Source organism: Amblyraja radiata, chromosome 29 (genome assembly GCF_010909765.2).
Source record: "Amblyraja radiata isolate CabotCenter1 chromosome 29, sAmbRad1.1.pri, whole genome shotgun sequence".
Classification (NCBI taxonomy): domain Eukaryota; kingdom Metazoa; phylum Chordata; class Chondrichthyes; order Rajiformes; family Rajidae; genus Amblyraja; species Amblyraja radiata.
Window position 1 is genome coordinate 17,714,993 of NC_045984.1, and position 16,812 is coordinate 17,731,804.

General features: G+C 43.3%; 1 protein-coding gene across 1 annotated transcript in view; it reads left to right on the plus strand.

The window, feature by feature from the left end:
- ap1m1 (adaptor related protein complex 1 subunit mu 1) overlaps positions 1-16,812 on the plus strand; it is an 82,122-nt gene that overhangs the window by 49,286 nt on the left and 16,024 nt on the right. The window contains exon 11 of the mRNA XM_033046713.1: positions 3,624-3,699. Coding sequence (XP_032902604.1) covers positions 3,624-3,699 — 76 coding nt within the window. The remainder of the gene's footprint in view (positions 1-3,623; positions 3,700-16,812) is intronic.

Below are 16,812 nucleotides of genomic sequence, written 5' to 3' on the forward strand. Positions count from 1 at the left end.
TTTGAACTGAGTGCCAGAGTCAAATATAGTGTTTGCTGTTGAGCATTCTCGTTTATATATTTTAAACATGTGGGAATTGTTGCTAATGTGCCAAGTAAAGTTAATTGGAAGCTGTAATGTGAGGGGTGCCCACAATGGTTGTTCTGTGGAAAATTATGTGTTAACCAGCTTGGCATTACTTGGCACGTATTAGAAGAACTGTGCTTCCATATATTTATATGGCAGACCACAACTACTACACGAGCTGACTTGATTAGTAAGGGGCATTTAGTTAGATTATACAGTAGTAGATAAAAGAACTTCAGACCACGTCAAGACATGATAAAGAAATATAAACTAGGGACCGAAGAAATGCTGCCATAGTCATGTGCTCAGTGGTTCTAGAAGCTAATTAAACCATCGCCATTTTCACTTGTTCAGCTATATCTATTATAATATAAAACTCTGATCTTTGATGTGGATGTATTTATTTGTGTGTGGATTTATGTGTTTGTCTGTCCCCTGTGATGTCCGTCACGTCCACTTTTCAACCGCTCTTTGCCGCGCCCGCGCTGTGATAACGACCACCACCGCCATGTTGTAGAACTTCAAGGAGCCCAGCTGAGCGCGCAGCACAACTTGAGCCACAGGGCTCTAGATTGAAGCCGCTAAACACGTGCTCAAGTCGTGCTGCGCGCTCAGCTGGGTGTGTGTGTGTGTGTGTGTTCTCGTCACAAATAAAAATGATAGTGTCGCTCTGTAACGATTGAGGATTGTAGTGCACATATTTGTTTAGCCAGTGAAAACTTGGATTGTTCATGATGTGGATGCTCATAAGGAAGATTATTGAGTCCTGCAGACTTTACGTGGTTAAGTCGAATTAATGTGCCGATTAGCAATGATCTAGCTGAAGGGAAAATTGGCTTGTGGGGCTGTAATATTTAATGGTTCAATGGTACTTTATTGTCTCATGTGTGCAGATACAGTTACATTCTTTATTTTTTATAATTTAGTAAAAATCATACTGTACATAAGCACAGGCATACATAAATACAAAAGTGTAACGATTGTGGAGTACACATATTCTCCCTTTGTTCCTTTGGGGATAGGCGCAACTGCGCTTTAAGGTCCCTTATGATTGAAAGCTCCTCCAATAGTGTGGAACTCCCAGAGCTACACTAAAGTATCAGTTTACGTAGACTGCTCAAGAAATATAATCCTGGAGCCCAAGAAATGCTGCCATAGTCATGTGCCCAGTGGTTCTAGATGCTAATTCAACCATTGTCATCTTTCAGTCTACTTTATACCAAGTAAAAATCATAGTGTCTACATGTGACAATGTGGGGGTTATAACATTATCCCTTTGACTGGGTTCAAAGGTGAGAGGACAATCACTCAGTTATACTTATGAAAGGTAAAGCATTGTTTTAGCTGGGGGGGATGGGGAGTAAGGTAAGAAACTCAAGTAAGGTACAGATTCATGGACATTTTTTTTAAACTGCATGGCTTTCAGCTGGTAGTTCGTATAGAAAGTTTCATAATTAATACTGGATTGAAGGTCTAAATAAATCTGACCTATGACTTTCACAATTGAATTGTGTTTGTTTTGTAAATTTAGGTGTCGTGGAATCCTCACTTTCAGTCTTGTTCTTCGGCATGTTGCGATGCTTGGGCATCCCATGCAGCAAGGAAACTCTACATACAGCTCTGTTAAACTTTGTTTATAATTGGGCGCAACAGAATAATCACCTCTCTGTTAGATTTAGCTGAAATCGGAAATCTGTAAAGGTGAAATCCTTTATGGAAATGTGAATGTTTTTCTAAGTCCGTTTGCAGTATGATTTATTTCTTAACAATTCCATTTTGCAACATTTTTAGTAGCTAGAAGAAAGTGGTCTTTACAAACCAAAATTTAAAATGCTGAGGCACCAGTTTAGTTGAAGTAGGAATCAAAGACTTTTCTGGTCTTTGCTAAAATTAAACCTATATATTTGCATTCGCTGTGTTTACAAAAATAAATGCGGTTAATCTAAAAATAAAAGGCCCGTGGAGACTGAAGTGACCTCTGCCCTGAAATCCTGCAATACAATTGGTTGAGCAAGTTACCAGAGCGCCACCTCTGAGATTTCAAGAAACCACCTATATGGTTCACCAGCACACTCTGGGACTGAGCTTTCTATTGCAGATTCGATCAGGCAGCTGCACACAGCAGTCTCCCCGTAAACCCAGAGACATTTATTCTCAGCTAATCTTTTACAATTAGATCGTGCTATTTTTAAATAGCAAGGTTCCATTTTTGCTTTGATTCTTCCTGATGCATAACTGAATTTGTTTTATTCATTGAAGGAGAAATGTTTGCCGTACAGCTGACTGAGTTGAATTGAACTAGCAATGTGCAAGGTTGACACAAGGAAAATAAAATGATTCACTCCCCTCAGCAGCAAAGTGCCCAATAAAATGCAATAATATAAGATACAATTATGGAAAGGAAACTTTCATTGGATTGTTATTGTTTGACATTTAGTACAAAAACATGTCTAATGTATATTTTAATGAAAGAGTAATGAAATGATGCTAAAGATGAAGCTTTTGAAGGGATTAGAAGGCCGGCCTTTTAATGTAGAGGTGTATGTGATGTACATAATATAATTTATGCACACAATATGCAATGTCATAGTTGGGAATGTAAATAAAAGTGAAACATTAAGTTGAATATTGAGTATGTATGTGCTTTGAATGTAACAAAGGAAGAAATTGTTTTGTTAAAACCTGACTACTTTTGAGCTTTGGCCTCTCCACTCATGGAAGTATTTGAAAAGCAGCAACTTACTTGTGATTAAAGCAACTAGTTGAAGATGTGAAATTGTTCACATGTTAGTGTCAAAGACGCACCACAGGAAAACCGGTAATTTGGCCCACTTAATCCGCGTCAAATTTAACCACCAATTTGTGTTAATCCTGTTTTTTGGGAAAGCAAAATAGGAGACGTTGGAATCATACAGTCAAGCAGCATGGAAACGGGCTCCTTCAGTTCACTGAGTCTTTGCTGACCATCAAACACTCATTTGCATTACTCCCATCTTATTCTCCCCAGGTTTCCATTAACTCTTTTCACCCCATATTCTACCTATGTTCACTAGGGATGGCCAATCTACATGTATTTGGGATGTAGGAGGAAAGAAAGTTGGGGATCCATACCATCAGAATGTACCAACTCCACAAACAGAATGAGAGGTCAGGCTTGAGGCAGCAGCTCCACGAGGACAAGGATTGACCTAAAAACTGGAAGCTTGTCAAAAATGTTCACGATTCAGAGCGACACATAATTTTATGGTGGTTTTGTGCGATTAATGTTCATGTAAAGATAGTAGAGGATAATATTCAGTCTTTTCTGTAGTGTAATGGTCATAGCAAACTATCCTTCACAACACGTAGTTTTCTCTCGAACTAGTTTCTGAGACTTTCATTGCACACACATAACAGAAACGTGCCTTTAAGCAGTTCTTCATGCAAAATAAAGTTCAAGATATCTGAAACAATGCCTGCATGTTGACTTCATCCTCAAAGCTACAACTGACAATAAATGTCTTAATGTGTTTAATGTATTTTGCCATTTAAACAAAAGGTTGTCTTCTTCTGGACAGGTTCGTTACTTGAAGATCATTGAAAAAAGCGGCTACCAGGCTTTGCCGTGGGTTCGTTATATTACTCAGAATGGAGGTAAGGAATATTTTCAATTATTAACTCATTATTGGTTGAATCCAATCACAAATAAGTTCATGTCATAGGAGCAGAATTAGGCCATTCGGCCCATCGCGTCTACTCCACCATTCAATCATGGCTGATCTTTGTTTTCCTCTCAACCCCATTCTCCTGCCTTCTCTCCATAACCTTTGACAGCTTTACTAATCAAGAACTATCAATCTCCACTTTAATAATACCTAATGACAGCCTCCGCAGCCAACCGTGGCAATGAATTCCACAGATTCACCCCCAGAGACTAAAGAAATTCCTCCTCATCCCCCTCTTTATTCCCACTGTTTGCCATTTCCCATTCAGCCAACCTTCTATGCATGCTAGTATCTTCCCTCTAATATCATGGGCTCTCATCTTGTTTAGCAGCCTCATGTATGGCAACTTATCAAAGGCCAGGAAATCCAGGTAAACAACATCTACTGACTCTCGTGATCTCGCCTTCCCAAATTCATGCTGACTTCAGCCAAGTTTATCAAGTGCTTTCAAGTACTCTGAAACCTCATCCTTAATAATGAACTCTATAACATCTTACAAACCACTGAAGTCAGGCTAACTGGCCTTTAGTTTCCGCTCTTTTGCTTCTCTCCCTTCTTTAACAGAGGAGTATCATTTGCAATTTTCCAGTCCTCTGTTACCACTCCTGACTCTTGTGATTCTTGAAAGATCACCACTAATGCCTCCATAATCTCCAAGGCTATCTCTTTCAGAACCTTGGGTTGTAGTGCATCTAACGGTGACTTTTCCACCCTCAAACCTTTTAGGTTCCCATGCACCTTCTCCTTAGTAATAGCACTAACTTCTGCCCCCTGACTTGAATTTCAGGCACGTTGCTGTCATGAAGACTGATGCAAAAAACGTACTCTATTCCTCTGCCACTTCTTTATCACTTCAGTGGTTCAATGTCCAGTCTTGCCTCTCTCTTACAGTTTATGTATCTGAAGAAACTTTTGCTATCCCCTTTTATGTTATTGGCTAGTTTACCTTCATATTTCAACTTTTCTCCCCGAATGGCCTTTTTGGTTACCTTCTGTTGGTCCTTACAAGCTTCCCAATCCTCAAGCTTCCCACTAATCTTTGCAATATTACGTGCCTTCTCTTTTAGTTTTATGCCATCTATACATAACTAAAACTCTCATTTTGTTATCTTCCGGTTTGCGTTGTTTTTACATTTGCGCAAAATCGCTACACAATTTTTCGCCACTTTACCATGCTCCTGTGCTGCAAATGCAACAAATTTTATTCTGATCGGTGGAATATTTTAAAAGTTATTAAGGTTTAAAAATCTTAAAACCAGCTCATGCGCAGATTGGTCTCCTCTGCTCCCTCCCTGCACCATCGCTGCACTGATTGACCATGTCCGCTGTCAGTCACCGGTAGCGCCCGCCTCGGCCTCCGGTCAAGGTACCCTCTGGTCAGAGGAGCGGCAACCTCAAGATCCTGGGGAGGTGAGGAGGGAGAGTGGGGGTGTTGAGGGAGAGGAGGGGATAGGGGGGGAAAGTGGAGGAGGTAAGGAGGGAGACGGGGGAATTGAGGGAGAGGAAGGGGTAGGGAGGTAGAGGGAGGGGAAAGTGAGGGAGGTGATGAGGGAGAGGAGGGGGGCAGGGAGAGCAGAGGAGTTATGGAGGGAGGGAGGGACTGAGGGTAGGGGAAAGGAGAGGTGGGGGAGGGTAGGATGAGAGGGGAAAGAAGAGGGACGAGGTGAGGAGGGAGAGGGAATAGAGAGAAGTGGGGGAGATGAGGAGGGATAGTGGGGGGGATAGGGGAGGTGAGGAGTGGGGGAGATGAGGATAGAGAGATAGGAGGGCGATGGGGAGAGGAGTTATGGAGGGAGTGGCAGGGTAGGAGAAAGGGGAGGGAGAGGTGAGGGAGGGAGTGGGGAGGGGAGGACAGGGGAAAGAAGAGGAGGGGGAGTGAGTGCTGGGGATGAAGGGAAATGAGTTGCACCTGCGCATTTGGGGGCTATGGGTGAGTGGTGGAATATTACGTTGGGGGAACGGGTTGCGTTGGAGGACCATGCCTCCCGTGTGACAGGGACCAATGGGTCCCATTTAGTCTAGTCTGTTATAATTACTGAATTTATTCAGCAAGTGTTAACTTTATCTTTATCAGAACTGTCATGACATTTCACTTTCACAAAAAAGCATTCTACAAAATATTATCTTTACCCCTGATGCCTTGAAAGCTTGCTGGAGTGCTTCCATTTGGGAATGTCTGGGATGTAGTGGAAGGGATTGTCAGCTACAATGGTCCCATTCCCTCAAACCCCCAACTGTGTTTTCCATGTAAGTCATTAACATGTAAGTCATTAACATCCAGTATTAGTTTCCCTGTTTCATCTCCTAAAGATTGTTTTTTGCTGCTGTCTTCCTCTTTGCATAATAAACCCTCTTTTAATTTCCTGCTAGCATATCCTCTATTCACCTCTAACTTTTTTGTCATCTTTGTTCCTAAATTTTTTTGCCAGTACTCAGACCGACAACTATTTTTTGTAATTTCAAGCCTTGATTTCAGTTCGATTCCGTCCCGGGTACTTTTTGTAAAATAACCTGTTCCATGATTGATCCCATAGTGTACTCTTGGACAATGCCTTGAATACATTGCATGAATTTGTCCCCAAGGGTGCCTAACTAGTACATTTATGTGAAGATGAGAATTCCCAATAGCAATAGTACCATCTATGTTAAAGCCAGCATTACATATTAATGGAGCAACATTTTTACATGCGAATGGAGCATTTTTCATCACATTGGTGATTGTGCATTGCAGTTGGTAGGGAAGCTTTTAGGAAGATGGATCATAATGTACAATACCCAGCCTCTGACCTCTTGTAGTTAAAGTAGAAATTGGTTTGGTGGGCCAGTTGCGTTTCTTGTCAGTAACCTTAGTTGGATGTTAATTATGGAAGCCCTGATGAATGTCAGGAGTAGATTCCATCGAGAAGAAGGTAAAGGAACCTGAAAACTGGCCACTGGGATCAAGAACAGCTTCTTCCCAGCAACCAACATTGCAAAACACTAACCTTAGCTCAACAACTGTTATGCTTTCCATAATGTGTTGTATTTTTGATTATTATATTATCTGTGCGTTATTGTGCTTACAGGCCTATTAAGCTGCAGCAAGTAAGAATTTAATTGTTCTGTTGTTGGTACATATGACAATTAAACATTCTCGTCTCTTGACCCTTCTTGATGGTTCCTGCAGATCGCTGAGCTAGTGACAATAGTAATTGCTTCTATTAGCAATTGCCTACATGTTTAGTTTTTCCTGTGTGGATGTGAGCAAGCTGAGAGAATTGAGCAGCTGGGCTTGTACACTCTGGAGTTTAGAAGGATGAGAGGCTATCTCATTAAAACATATAAGATTGTTAAGGGTTTGGACACGCTAGAGGCAGGAAACATGTTCCCGATGTTGGGGGAGTCCAGAACCAGGGGCCACAGTTTAAGAATAAGGAGTAAACCATTTAGAACGGAGACGAGGAAACACTTTTTCTCACAGAGTGGTGAGTCTGTGTAATTCTCTGCCTCAGAGGCGGTGGAGGCAGGTTTTCTGGATGCTTTCAAGAGAGAGCTAGATAGGACTCTTTAAAAATAGCGGAGTCAGGGGATATGGGTGAGAAGGCAGGAACGGGGTACTGATTGGGGATGATCAGCCATGATCACATTGAATAGTGGTGCTGGCTCGAAGGACCGAATGGCCTACTCCTGCACCTATTGTCTATTGTCTATTGTTAGCCTGCAGGTAAAACAAGTGAGGAGGTTTTAATTACAGGAGGAATACAGCGCAACGTACGGAGATCTTTTAATTAGTAAGGGTGTCGGGGGTTATGGGGAGAAGGCAGGAGGATAGTGTTGAGAGGAAAAGATGGATCAGCCATGAGGCAGAGGTGACTTGATGGGCCGAATGGCCTCTTTCTGCTCCTATAACTTATGAACTTCCTATTGTAATGAAAACCTTCTTGCTTATTTTAGACTTAGATGACTTAGATCCTTTATTTGTCATTCAGACCTTTCGGTCTGAACGAAATGTCATTGCCTGCAGCCATACATGTAATAATAAACAACAAAACACACAATAAACACAAATTAACATCCACCACAGTAAGTCCACCAGGCACCTCCTGTGATGTGATGGAGGCAAAAATCTTAGGGTTACTGTCTCTTCCCTCCTCTTCTCCCTCTGCGCTGAGGCGATACCCCACCGGGCGATGCAAGCTAACCTTGTGACTCCTGCATGATGATACCTATCATTCATTAGCTATTTCTATTCTTCCTTTGGATGTACAAGTGTTCAGGACCGTAAGTCGATACCTGGAGAACTGTGACAGGGAAGCATTTGATAGTAAGCTGGCTGATTGAAGCATTGTTGACTAATTAGTATATTATTTAAACTTATTTGTTTTGGGAATAGGGACACCAACAACCACATCACATTGATTTGCTTTTCCTGCTCAGCCTGAAAGCATTAGGCTTAATCCAGGGAGCTCTGATGTTAGGTTAGTGATGTCAAATGACCTTGCCATCTACTCAAGATCAAGCTGGGATTTTATAACAGTTTATGTTTGCATGCTTTCCCGTTATTGGTTCAGAAAGGATGAAATTCCTGTAACTTCTGGATTGCATATCCATTGCTATAAACAATAAGCTGTCACACCTACTCTGTCCCTGATGAGCATTCGTGGAAGTTTGGACCATCAACAGCATATTAGAAAGGATTGTGTGTACTGGGCACTCAAACTAGAGAAAAATTGGTGTCTTATTAAGTGATTTGATTTTGAAGAATATGAGGAAATGGTTGAGGAGGAGGGTAAGCAGATGAATATATTCAAGATATGAGGACAGACTGAGTTAGCGGTAGAGCTTCAGAATCGTTCTTAATTTATGAAGTACTGGTGATATTTTCAGGAAAAAAGTATTGTGATTTTATCTTTAATCTCCTAGTTTGTTTGTTCTCCATCAGTTAAGTTATCATGGGTGTTTCGTAATTGTCTCTGATTCAGAAGGTTCCTCTGTTCAAATCCTGACCAGCAATGTGGGCAATAATTGATGGAAAGTGAAAGATACAGTATGGAAACAGGCCCTTCAGCCCACTGCGACCATGTCTGCCATCGATCACCCATTCACACAAGTTCTGTTATCCCACTTTCACATCCACTCACTGCACACAAGGGGCAATTGACAGAGGCCAATTAACCAACAAACTCCGCAAGTCTGGGATGTGGGAGGAAACTCGCGCGGTCACAGGGAGCATATGCAAACTCCACGCAGACACGACCCAAGGTCTGAATTGAACTGAGATCTCTGGCGCTGTGAAGCAGCATCTCTACCAACTGCCCCATTGTGCTGCCCCGAATGGCTGGGCTAATGTTTGTACTGACTCTGGTGATGCTATCTTCAGGAAAGATTTAGACTTTAGAGATGCAGAGCGGAAACAGGCCCACTGAGTCCGCGGAGACCGGCAATCGCCCTGTATACTAACACTATATTACACATAAGGGAACATTTTACCGAAGACAATTATCCTACAAACCTGCACATCTTTGGAGTGTGGGAGGAAACTGGAGCACCCGGAGAAAACCCACGCGGTCACAGGGAGAACATACAAACCCCGTACAGATTGAATCCTGGTCCCTGGCACTGTAAGACAGCAACTCTAGTGCTGTGCCACCCCAAAACCATATCTACTCTTAAGTCTATGTCCATTCTATCAATAAACGTGCTTCTGTAATCAGACTATAACAATGAGAATACTTTGAAAGTGGTTTATTGGAAATAAAACTTCAGGAAGGGCCATGAAAGATGTTAGAAAGGCAGATGAAGAGGATCGAAGTGACCAACTATATCTCCGTCTGTCCCTCTGCCCCCCATCTCACCGCCGGCAAACAGTCACACATCCTCTTGGCATCTGTCGTTTCTACACACATGTGCTCTCTTTCTCCCTCTCTTGTCCTTCCTCAGCCATGGAGGCACCCAACATTGACTGAGAGAGTCTACATGTACACAGAACATAGAGAACGGGGAACATTTAAGGTGGACTTGTGGAGGCCCAAGAGTTTTACCTGTTGTGTTACCCACAAATTATCAATCTGATGTACACCAGTCGCCAGCTTTACTCGTCTTTAGGGACCTTCATCTTAGAATATCCAAGTGTTCTTAAACATGATTTTGTGTTTTGATCTTGTGTTTCAAATCAAATCCCCCTCCCCCAATCACCCTAATCTACAACGACAAGCCTACACTATTGTCACAAGACAACCCACATTACAGGTATTGGTGCAGGAAAGATTTACTATAATGCTTATAACGCATTAACATCTATCCTTGGGAAAAGAAGCCAATTATCCTTCAACGCTCCATACGTGGCCTCACCAATGCCCAAACTGAAGCCTTTAGATAATATGCAATACATAATAAAATCGTTAGTTCTCCCCAATACTTGTTACATATTCACAGACAAGCTTAGTGCTAGTCACGCACCAAGATCCTCCTCCATCTCAGATTTTAATCTTTACAATCTTAAACCATTAGTCAAAATAGTTGTGAAACACTGTGGGGTTATAATGGAAATTGGTCACTATTCTATCTCCGAAGATGGAGATGGGGAAGTTGAGAAAGGAAGTGAAGAGTTGATAGCAAAGTTGATGAGACTTTCATGTTCATGTCAAAGCAGGAAATAGCACTCAGACAATTATCGAAGCGTAAAATATGTCTTTTGTCGTTTTGCATGTTCTGCCATTGATAAAATTGGAGTAAACTTGTTCTGGGGCAAATGGTTCAGAACAGGTTTTATGCGTGCGATTTTAAACATTGTCTAATCCCTTCCCATCTCACTTGGGAAGTCCAGATAGCTCCTGGTGGAGATTGGCCCTGCCACTTTCCTAAGCAGGTAGTTCCTCATCTAGCCTAATGGGACCCTTAGAAAATGCTTCTTGCTGGGAAAAGCCAAGATCACCTGCACTATCTTCTCCAACCCACCAATCTCCAACTCCAACCCACCAATTTAAAAAAATGTCAGAACATGCAAAACGAAAAAAAACATATTTTACGCTGAGCTGATTAGACATCCGGAATGCACTGCGGCCAACAGGATTCTGTCCTGAGGTCCAGAATGTCCTTAACATTTTGTTGGATCACACTGCATTTTGTCCTTAAAAATAAATTGTTTCAAAAATGCTACATTTTTGCACATCATGGAACAAGGTATTAGTGCAGAAATATGATGTTTAAGCAAAAGATCAGCCATGATTTTATCGAGTGTCTTTGATCTGAAACGTGAGCACTATTTCTCTCCCAGCAGATGCTGCTCTTCCCTGGTAACTTATTTGTTTTATATTCCTTTCCGTAGTATAGCTTTTAGTTATATAGTTATTCCCAATTATGTAAACTAAGAGCCAGTGTAAATATTTTTCAACTTTCGGTATAAATTAAATTCATCATTCATCACGAAGCTAGCTGCTCCACCCTCACAAGACCCACAGTGCCCCTCTGTCAGTACGTGGCCATAACTACAAAGCAACCAAAGGGTCCAACCAACCTCTTTTACACCTGGAATGCAGCTGCTTTCGATTTATAATTTTTGGATATTTGAAAGTTAGTTGCGAACTCTGTGCAGTAAATTTGGTAGGAAGTAAGTAATCCGTTGGGACACTTCTCTCCAGTCTGGTTACAATTTGGATGTAACCTACTGCTTTTTAATCATATTTTGTTTTGTGATTTTGGTGAATGAAGATCAGCTGAAAATCCTGTAGAACGCAGCTGTTGTCTGACTTGCTGAGTGATGCCAGCGGGTACTGAGCCATCTAGATCAGGCAGGTCCGAGATTCATTTGCTGATCTGCGTTGAGTTAGCTCCTCTCTGCCAAATGTCATGGGGCATGCTGCAATTCACGTCAACTCACTTGGACCAGGAAATAAATAATTCCAGCCAGCATTCCCAGAGCATTGTATTGTGCAGCTAGTTGGCTGAGGCACTAGAAGATTGCTAGCACCTGTATGGCACTGCCACAGATTGGATTAGGCTATAAAGTGGGAGGAAAAAAATATGAGGAAGGGATGGAAAGTCTGCCAGATAATGAATGGTAAACAGTTACAAAACGACTTGCATTGGACTATTACCCTGGAGGTGTACTTGTGGACCATACAGTATGGTTGGTGTAAAGCTACAGTTAAGGGTTTGAAGCTGGGCCAAAAGACAATCCCTTGCTCCTTACATTTTGATTAATTTTAAACACTAATTTGATTGCCTAGGATGTAGCGAGGAAGATTGATGGATGGTAGAGTAGTAGCCTTTGTTTTTCAGGCCCCCACTCCCTCATCTTTACTATGGATGTCCAGTCACTCTACAGCTCCATCCCCCACCAGGAGGGTCTTAAAGCCCTCCGTTTCTTCCACGACTGCAGAAACAGCCAATTTCCGTCCACCAATACTCTCCTCTCCCTAGCAGAGTTGGTCTTTACCCTCAACAAATTCTCCTTCGATTCCTCCCACTTCCGCCAGATCCAAGGCGTAGCTATGGGCACTCGCATGGGCCCTAGCTATGCCTGCCTCTTTGTTGGGTACGTCGAACAATCCCTGTTCCAGGCGTACACTGGCCCTATCCCCGAACTCTACCTCGGCTACATTGACGACTGTATTGGTGCTACCTCCTGCACCCATGCAGAACTCATTGACTTCATCAACTTCACCACTAATTTCCATCCTGCACTCACATTCACTTGGACCATCTCCGACATCTCCCTACCGTTTCTAGATCTCATCGTCTCCATCGCAGGAAATTATTGACCGCCATGTACTACAAACCTACTGACCCCCATAGCTACTGTATCTTGACTACACTTCTTCCCATCCTGCTTCCTGTAAAGACTATCCCCTACTCACAATTCCTCCGCCTACGCCGCATCTGCGCCCAGGATGAGGAGTTCCATACTAGGGCATCGGAGATTTCCTCATTCTTTAGGGAACCCCCGGGGGTCTCCTCTTCCAATCCTCTCACTAGGGTCTCCTCGATATCCCGCAGCTTCACTCTTACTCCCCCCCCCATTCGTAACAAGGACAGAGTCCCCCCTAGTCCTCACCTTCCACCCCATCAACCGTCGTATACAGCATATAATCCTCCAACATTTACACCACCTCCAACGGGATTCAGTTACCGGCCACATCTTCCCATCTCCACCCCTTTCTGCTTTCCGCAGAGACCGTTCCCTCCGTAACTCCCTGGCCAACTCGTCCCTTCCCACCCAAACCACTTTCCCAGGTACTTTCCCCTGCAACCGCAGGAGATGCAACATCTGTCCCTTTACCTCCCCCCCTCGACTCCATCCAAGGACCTAAGCAGTCTTTCCAGGTAAGGCTGAGGTTCACTTGAACCTCCTCCAACCTCATCTACTGTATCCGCTGTTCCAGGTGTCAACTTCTCTACATCGGTGAGACCAAACACAGGCTCGGCGATCGTTTCGCTGAACACCTCCGCTCAGTCCGTCTGAACCTATCTGATCTCCCCATGGCCCAGCACTTCAACTCCCCCTCCCATTCCCAATCTGACCTTTCTGTCCTGGGCCTCCTCCATTGTCAGTGAGGCCCAGCGCAAATTGGAGGAACGGCACCTCATATTTCGCTTGGACAGTTTACACCCCAGCAGAATGAACATTGACTTCTCTAACTTCTGATAGCTCTTGCTTTCTCTCTCCTTCCCCTCCCCCGTTCCCCCACTGGTCTTACTGTCTCCGTCTAAATTATAACTTTGTCCCACCCCCCCCCCCCCCCCCCCCGACATCAGTCTGAAGAAGGGTCTCGTCCCGAAACGTCGCCCAATCCTTCTCTCCATAGATGCTGCCTCACCCACTGAGTTACTCCAGTATTTTGAGTTACTTCGATTGTACCAGCATCTACAGTTCTTTCTTACACAGGGTAGTAGCCTTTCTCGATATGAACTTTGTTAAGGCATTTGATAAGGTTTTGCGTGGGAGATTGGTTAGGAAGGTTAATGTATCCATGGATCTAAAATTAATTTGGTAATAGGAGGCAGAGAGTAGTGGTGGAAGATTGCTTTTCAATTATAAGTCTGTGATCAATGGTGTACTGCAAAGCTCAGTGTTGAGATCCTTGTTTGTGATATATGTTAATTACTTAAATGTGAATGTAGGAGGTATAATTAGTAAGTTTGCAGATGACAGGAAGGTTAATGGTGTAGGTTGTGAGGAAAGTTGTCTTCAGCTACAGCACGATATAGATATGCTGCAAAAATTAAATGGCATATGGATTTTCATTAAGACGTGTGAGGTTGTACTGTTTAATGCTGTTATTAAGTCAGATAGGGCAGGACATGTACAGTGAACGGTAGGGCACTAAGGAATATAATGCACAAAGTCAGCTCGGGGTCCAAGTCTATAGTTCCCTGAAATTGGCAATGCAGGTTATTGGAGTGGTGAAGCAGGCATATGATAGGCTTGCCTTCATGGCTCAGAGCATAGAATATAAACTTTGAGGCATTATATTGCACCGTTATTAACCGTTGGTTTGACTGCAGTTGGAGTATTGTGTGTAGCTCTGGTTGCTACACCATAAGAGGGATGTGGTTGCTAAAACGAGGGTGTGGGATTAAGGTGAGACGATGCAGTTTTAAACGGACTTGAGTTGAAAGTGGTTGATATATGAAACTTGCAACCAGTGGAGTCAGATGCAATTATGTTGCAAACATTTGCACAGGCAAGGCATATAAGGATACAGACCTAACATAGGTAAATGGGACTAGAGTCGATGCATGAATATGATGGACCGAAGAGCCTGTTTCTGTGCTGTGTAACTCTGACTGTTCAGAGATGATACCAATGGTCTGCCCTGTGAGCCTTTAAAAATTATGTTGTAGTACTTAAAAGTACAGAAATCGTGCTAACTGACCAGACAAACAATTGCAGTCCTACAGCCATCAAAAGGTTGTAGAAAGGCATCAAATACTGAACAAGCACCAATAGAGTGAATAATGTTTTGTGTTCATCACAGACCTTTGTTTTTCTGAATGCATGGCATGCAGGGGGTTGTGGCTGCAGTGACATGCAGCAATTCACACTCGGCTCCAATCCTGTTAAGGGCCTGTCCCACCAGCATGCGATTGCATGCGTCTAGCGCGACCAAACGGAAGCGGAGTTCGCGCTAAGTACGCGCGTGACGTAATTTCCGTCATACTCACCAATCAGCTGGGCAGGAGGCGGGCTGACTGAATTTGGACGTCGCACGGCGTCGGGCGGTGACATCATCACGCAACGGCACGCCGGGCGGTGACGTCATCGTGCAACGCCGTCAAGACGCTTGGTTACGCTCTCAATGCGCCTGCGGGACAACGTGGTTGGAGTGTGGAATTTTCGGACAGTGCGGGATTTTTGGAGCCCCGCGCGATATCGGGACCAGCCCCGCACATCTCCATAAGCCTCCGCGCTTGGAAGTGGGACCGGCCCCGCGCGGCCGTACGCCTCAAGCGACCACGTTTGGTCGCGCTAGACGCACGCAATCGCATACTGGTGGGACAGGCCCTTAAGTATTTTGAAAGTGATTAAGGTTCATGTCCTTATGTCCAGCCCTTCTCTAGTTTTTAAATTCTTATTATGCACTGCAAATTCTGCTGCCGCCTCCCACTTCTCTGAAACCTCCTCTCTTTAACCTTGCAACCGTCTGAATATTTGCACAGGCCCCAGTCCTGACCTAGTAGCCATCTGAGTTTTTTTCCTCCCCTTTTGGTACATCTTCGGTTTAGTTCCTTCATGCCCTCCACTTGTTTTATCCAGTTTAGTTTATTATTGTCACGTGTACCGAAGTACAGTGAAAAGCTTTTGTTTGCATGCTCTCCAGTCAAAGGAAAAACTATACATGATTACATTCAAGAAATCCACATGTACAGATAAAGGATAAAGGGACAAGAGTTAGTGCAAGATAAATTCTGATAAAGTTCAATTAATTATAGTTCAAAGGATTTGGTAAATCCTTTCTCCTTTCACTGTTTCTTGTTTCAAACAGAAAGAACCAACCACTGTTTACGCATGCATTATGCCAATGTCTTTAGAAAATTGTGCTGAAACATTTTTTAAATTACTTACTTGGTTATATTGCTGGGCAGTGAGATGATAGAAAAATTGATTTTTCTATTGAAGAGTCCAAAAAAGTGTTCAAAGCTTGTGAAACATTACTTACTTCGGCCCAACTTGCCCACACCGACCAACGTGTCCCAGCTACACGAGTCCCACCTGCCCGCATTTGGTCCATATCCCTCCAAATCTGTCCTATCCATTTACCTGTCTAACTGTTTCTGAAATGTTGGGATAGTCCCTGCCTCAACTACCTCCTCTGGCAGCTTGTTCCATCCACCCACCACACTTTGTGTGAAAAAATTAGCCCTCAGATTCCTATTAAATCTTTTCCCCTTCACCTTAAACCTATGTCCTCTGGTCCTCGATTCACCTACTCTGGGCAAGAGACTCAGTGCATTTACCCGATCTATTCCTCTCATGATTTTATACACCTCAATAAGATCACCCCTCATCCTCCTGCGCTCCAAGGAATATAATCCCAGCCTACTCAATCTCTCCCTTTAGCTCAGACCCTCTAGCCCAGGCAACATCCTTGTAAATCCTCTCTGTACCCTTTCCAGCTCGACAACATCTTTCCTATCACATGGTGCCCAGAACTCAACACAATACCCTAAATGCAGCCTCACCAACGTCTTATGCAACTGCATCATGACCTCCCAACTCCTATACTCAATACTCTGACTGATGAAGGCCAATGTGCCAAACGCCTTTTTGACTACCCTATCTACCTGCGACACCACCTTCAAGGAATCATGCACCTGCAGTCCTAGATCCCTGCATCCTACCATTCACTATGTAAGCCCTACCATTCACTGTGTTAAAAAAAAATCTTGATTCGACTAGATTAACATTGCATCCAAATATACTAGATTAAGTGCAGAACTGCTCTTTTTATGCTTGCTGATCTTCCAAGTCCCTGGGCTTGGTACTTTTCTTTTTTAAACCCTCCTCTACGTGTATCTCAGTCCTGAGCTGGCTTTATCATTTTTTTATTCTTTCCCAAGA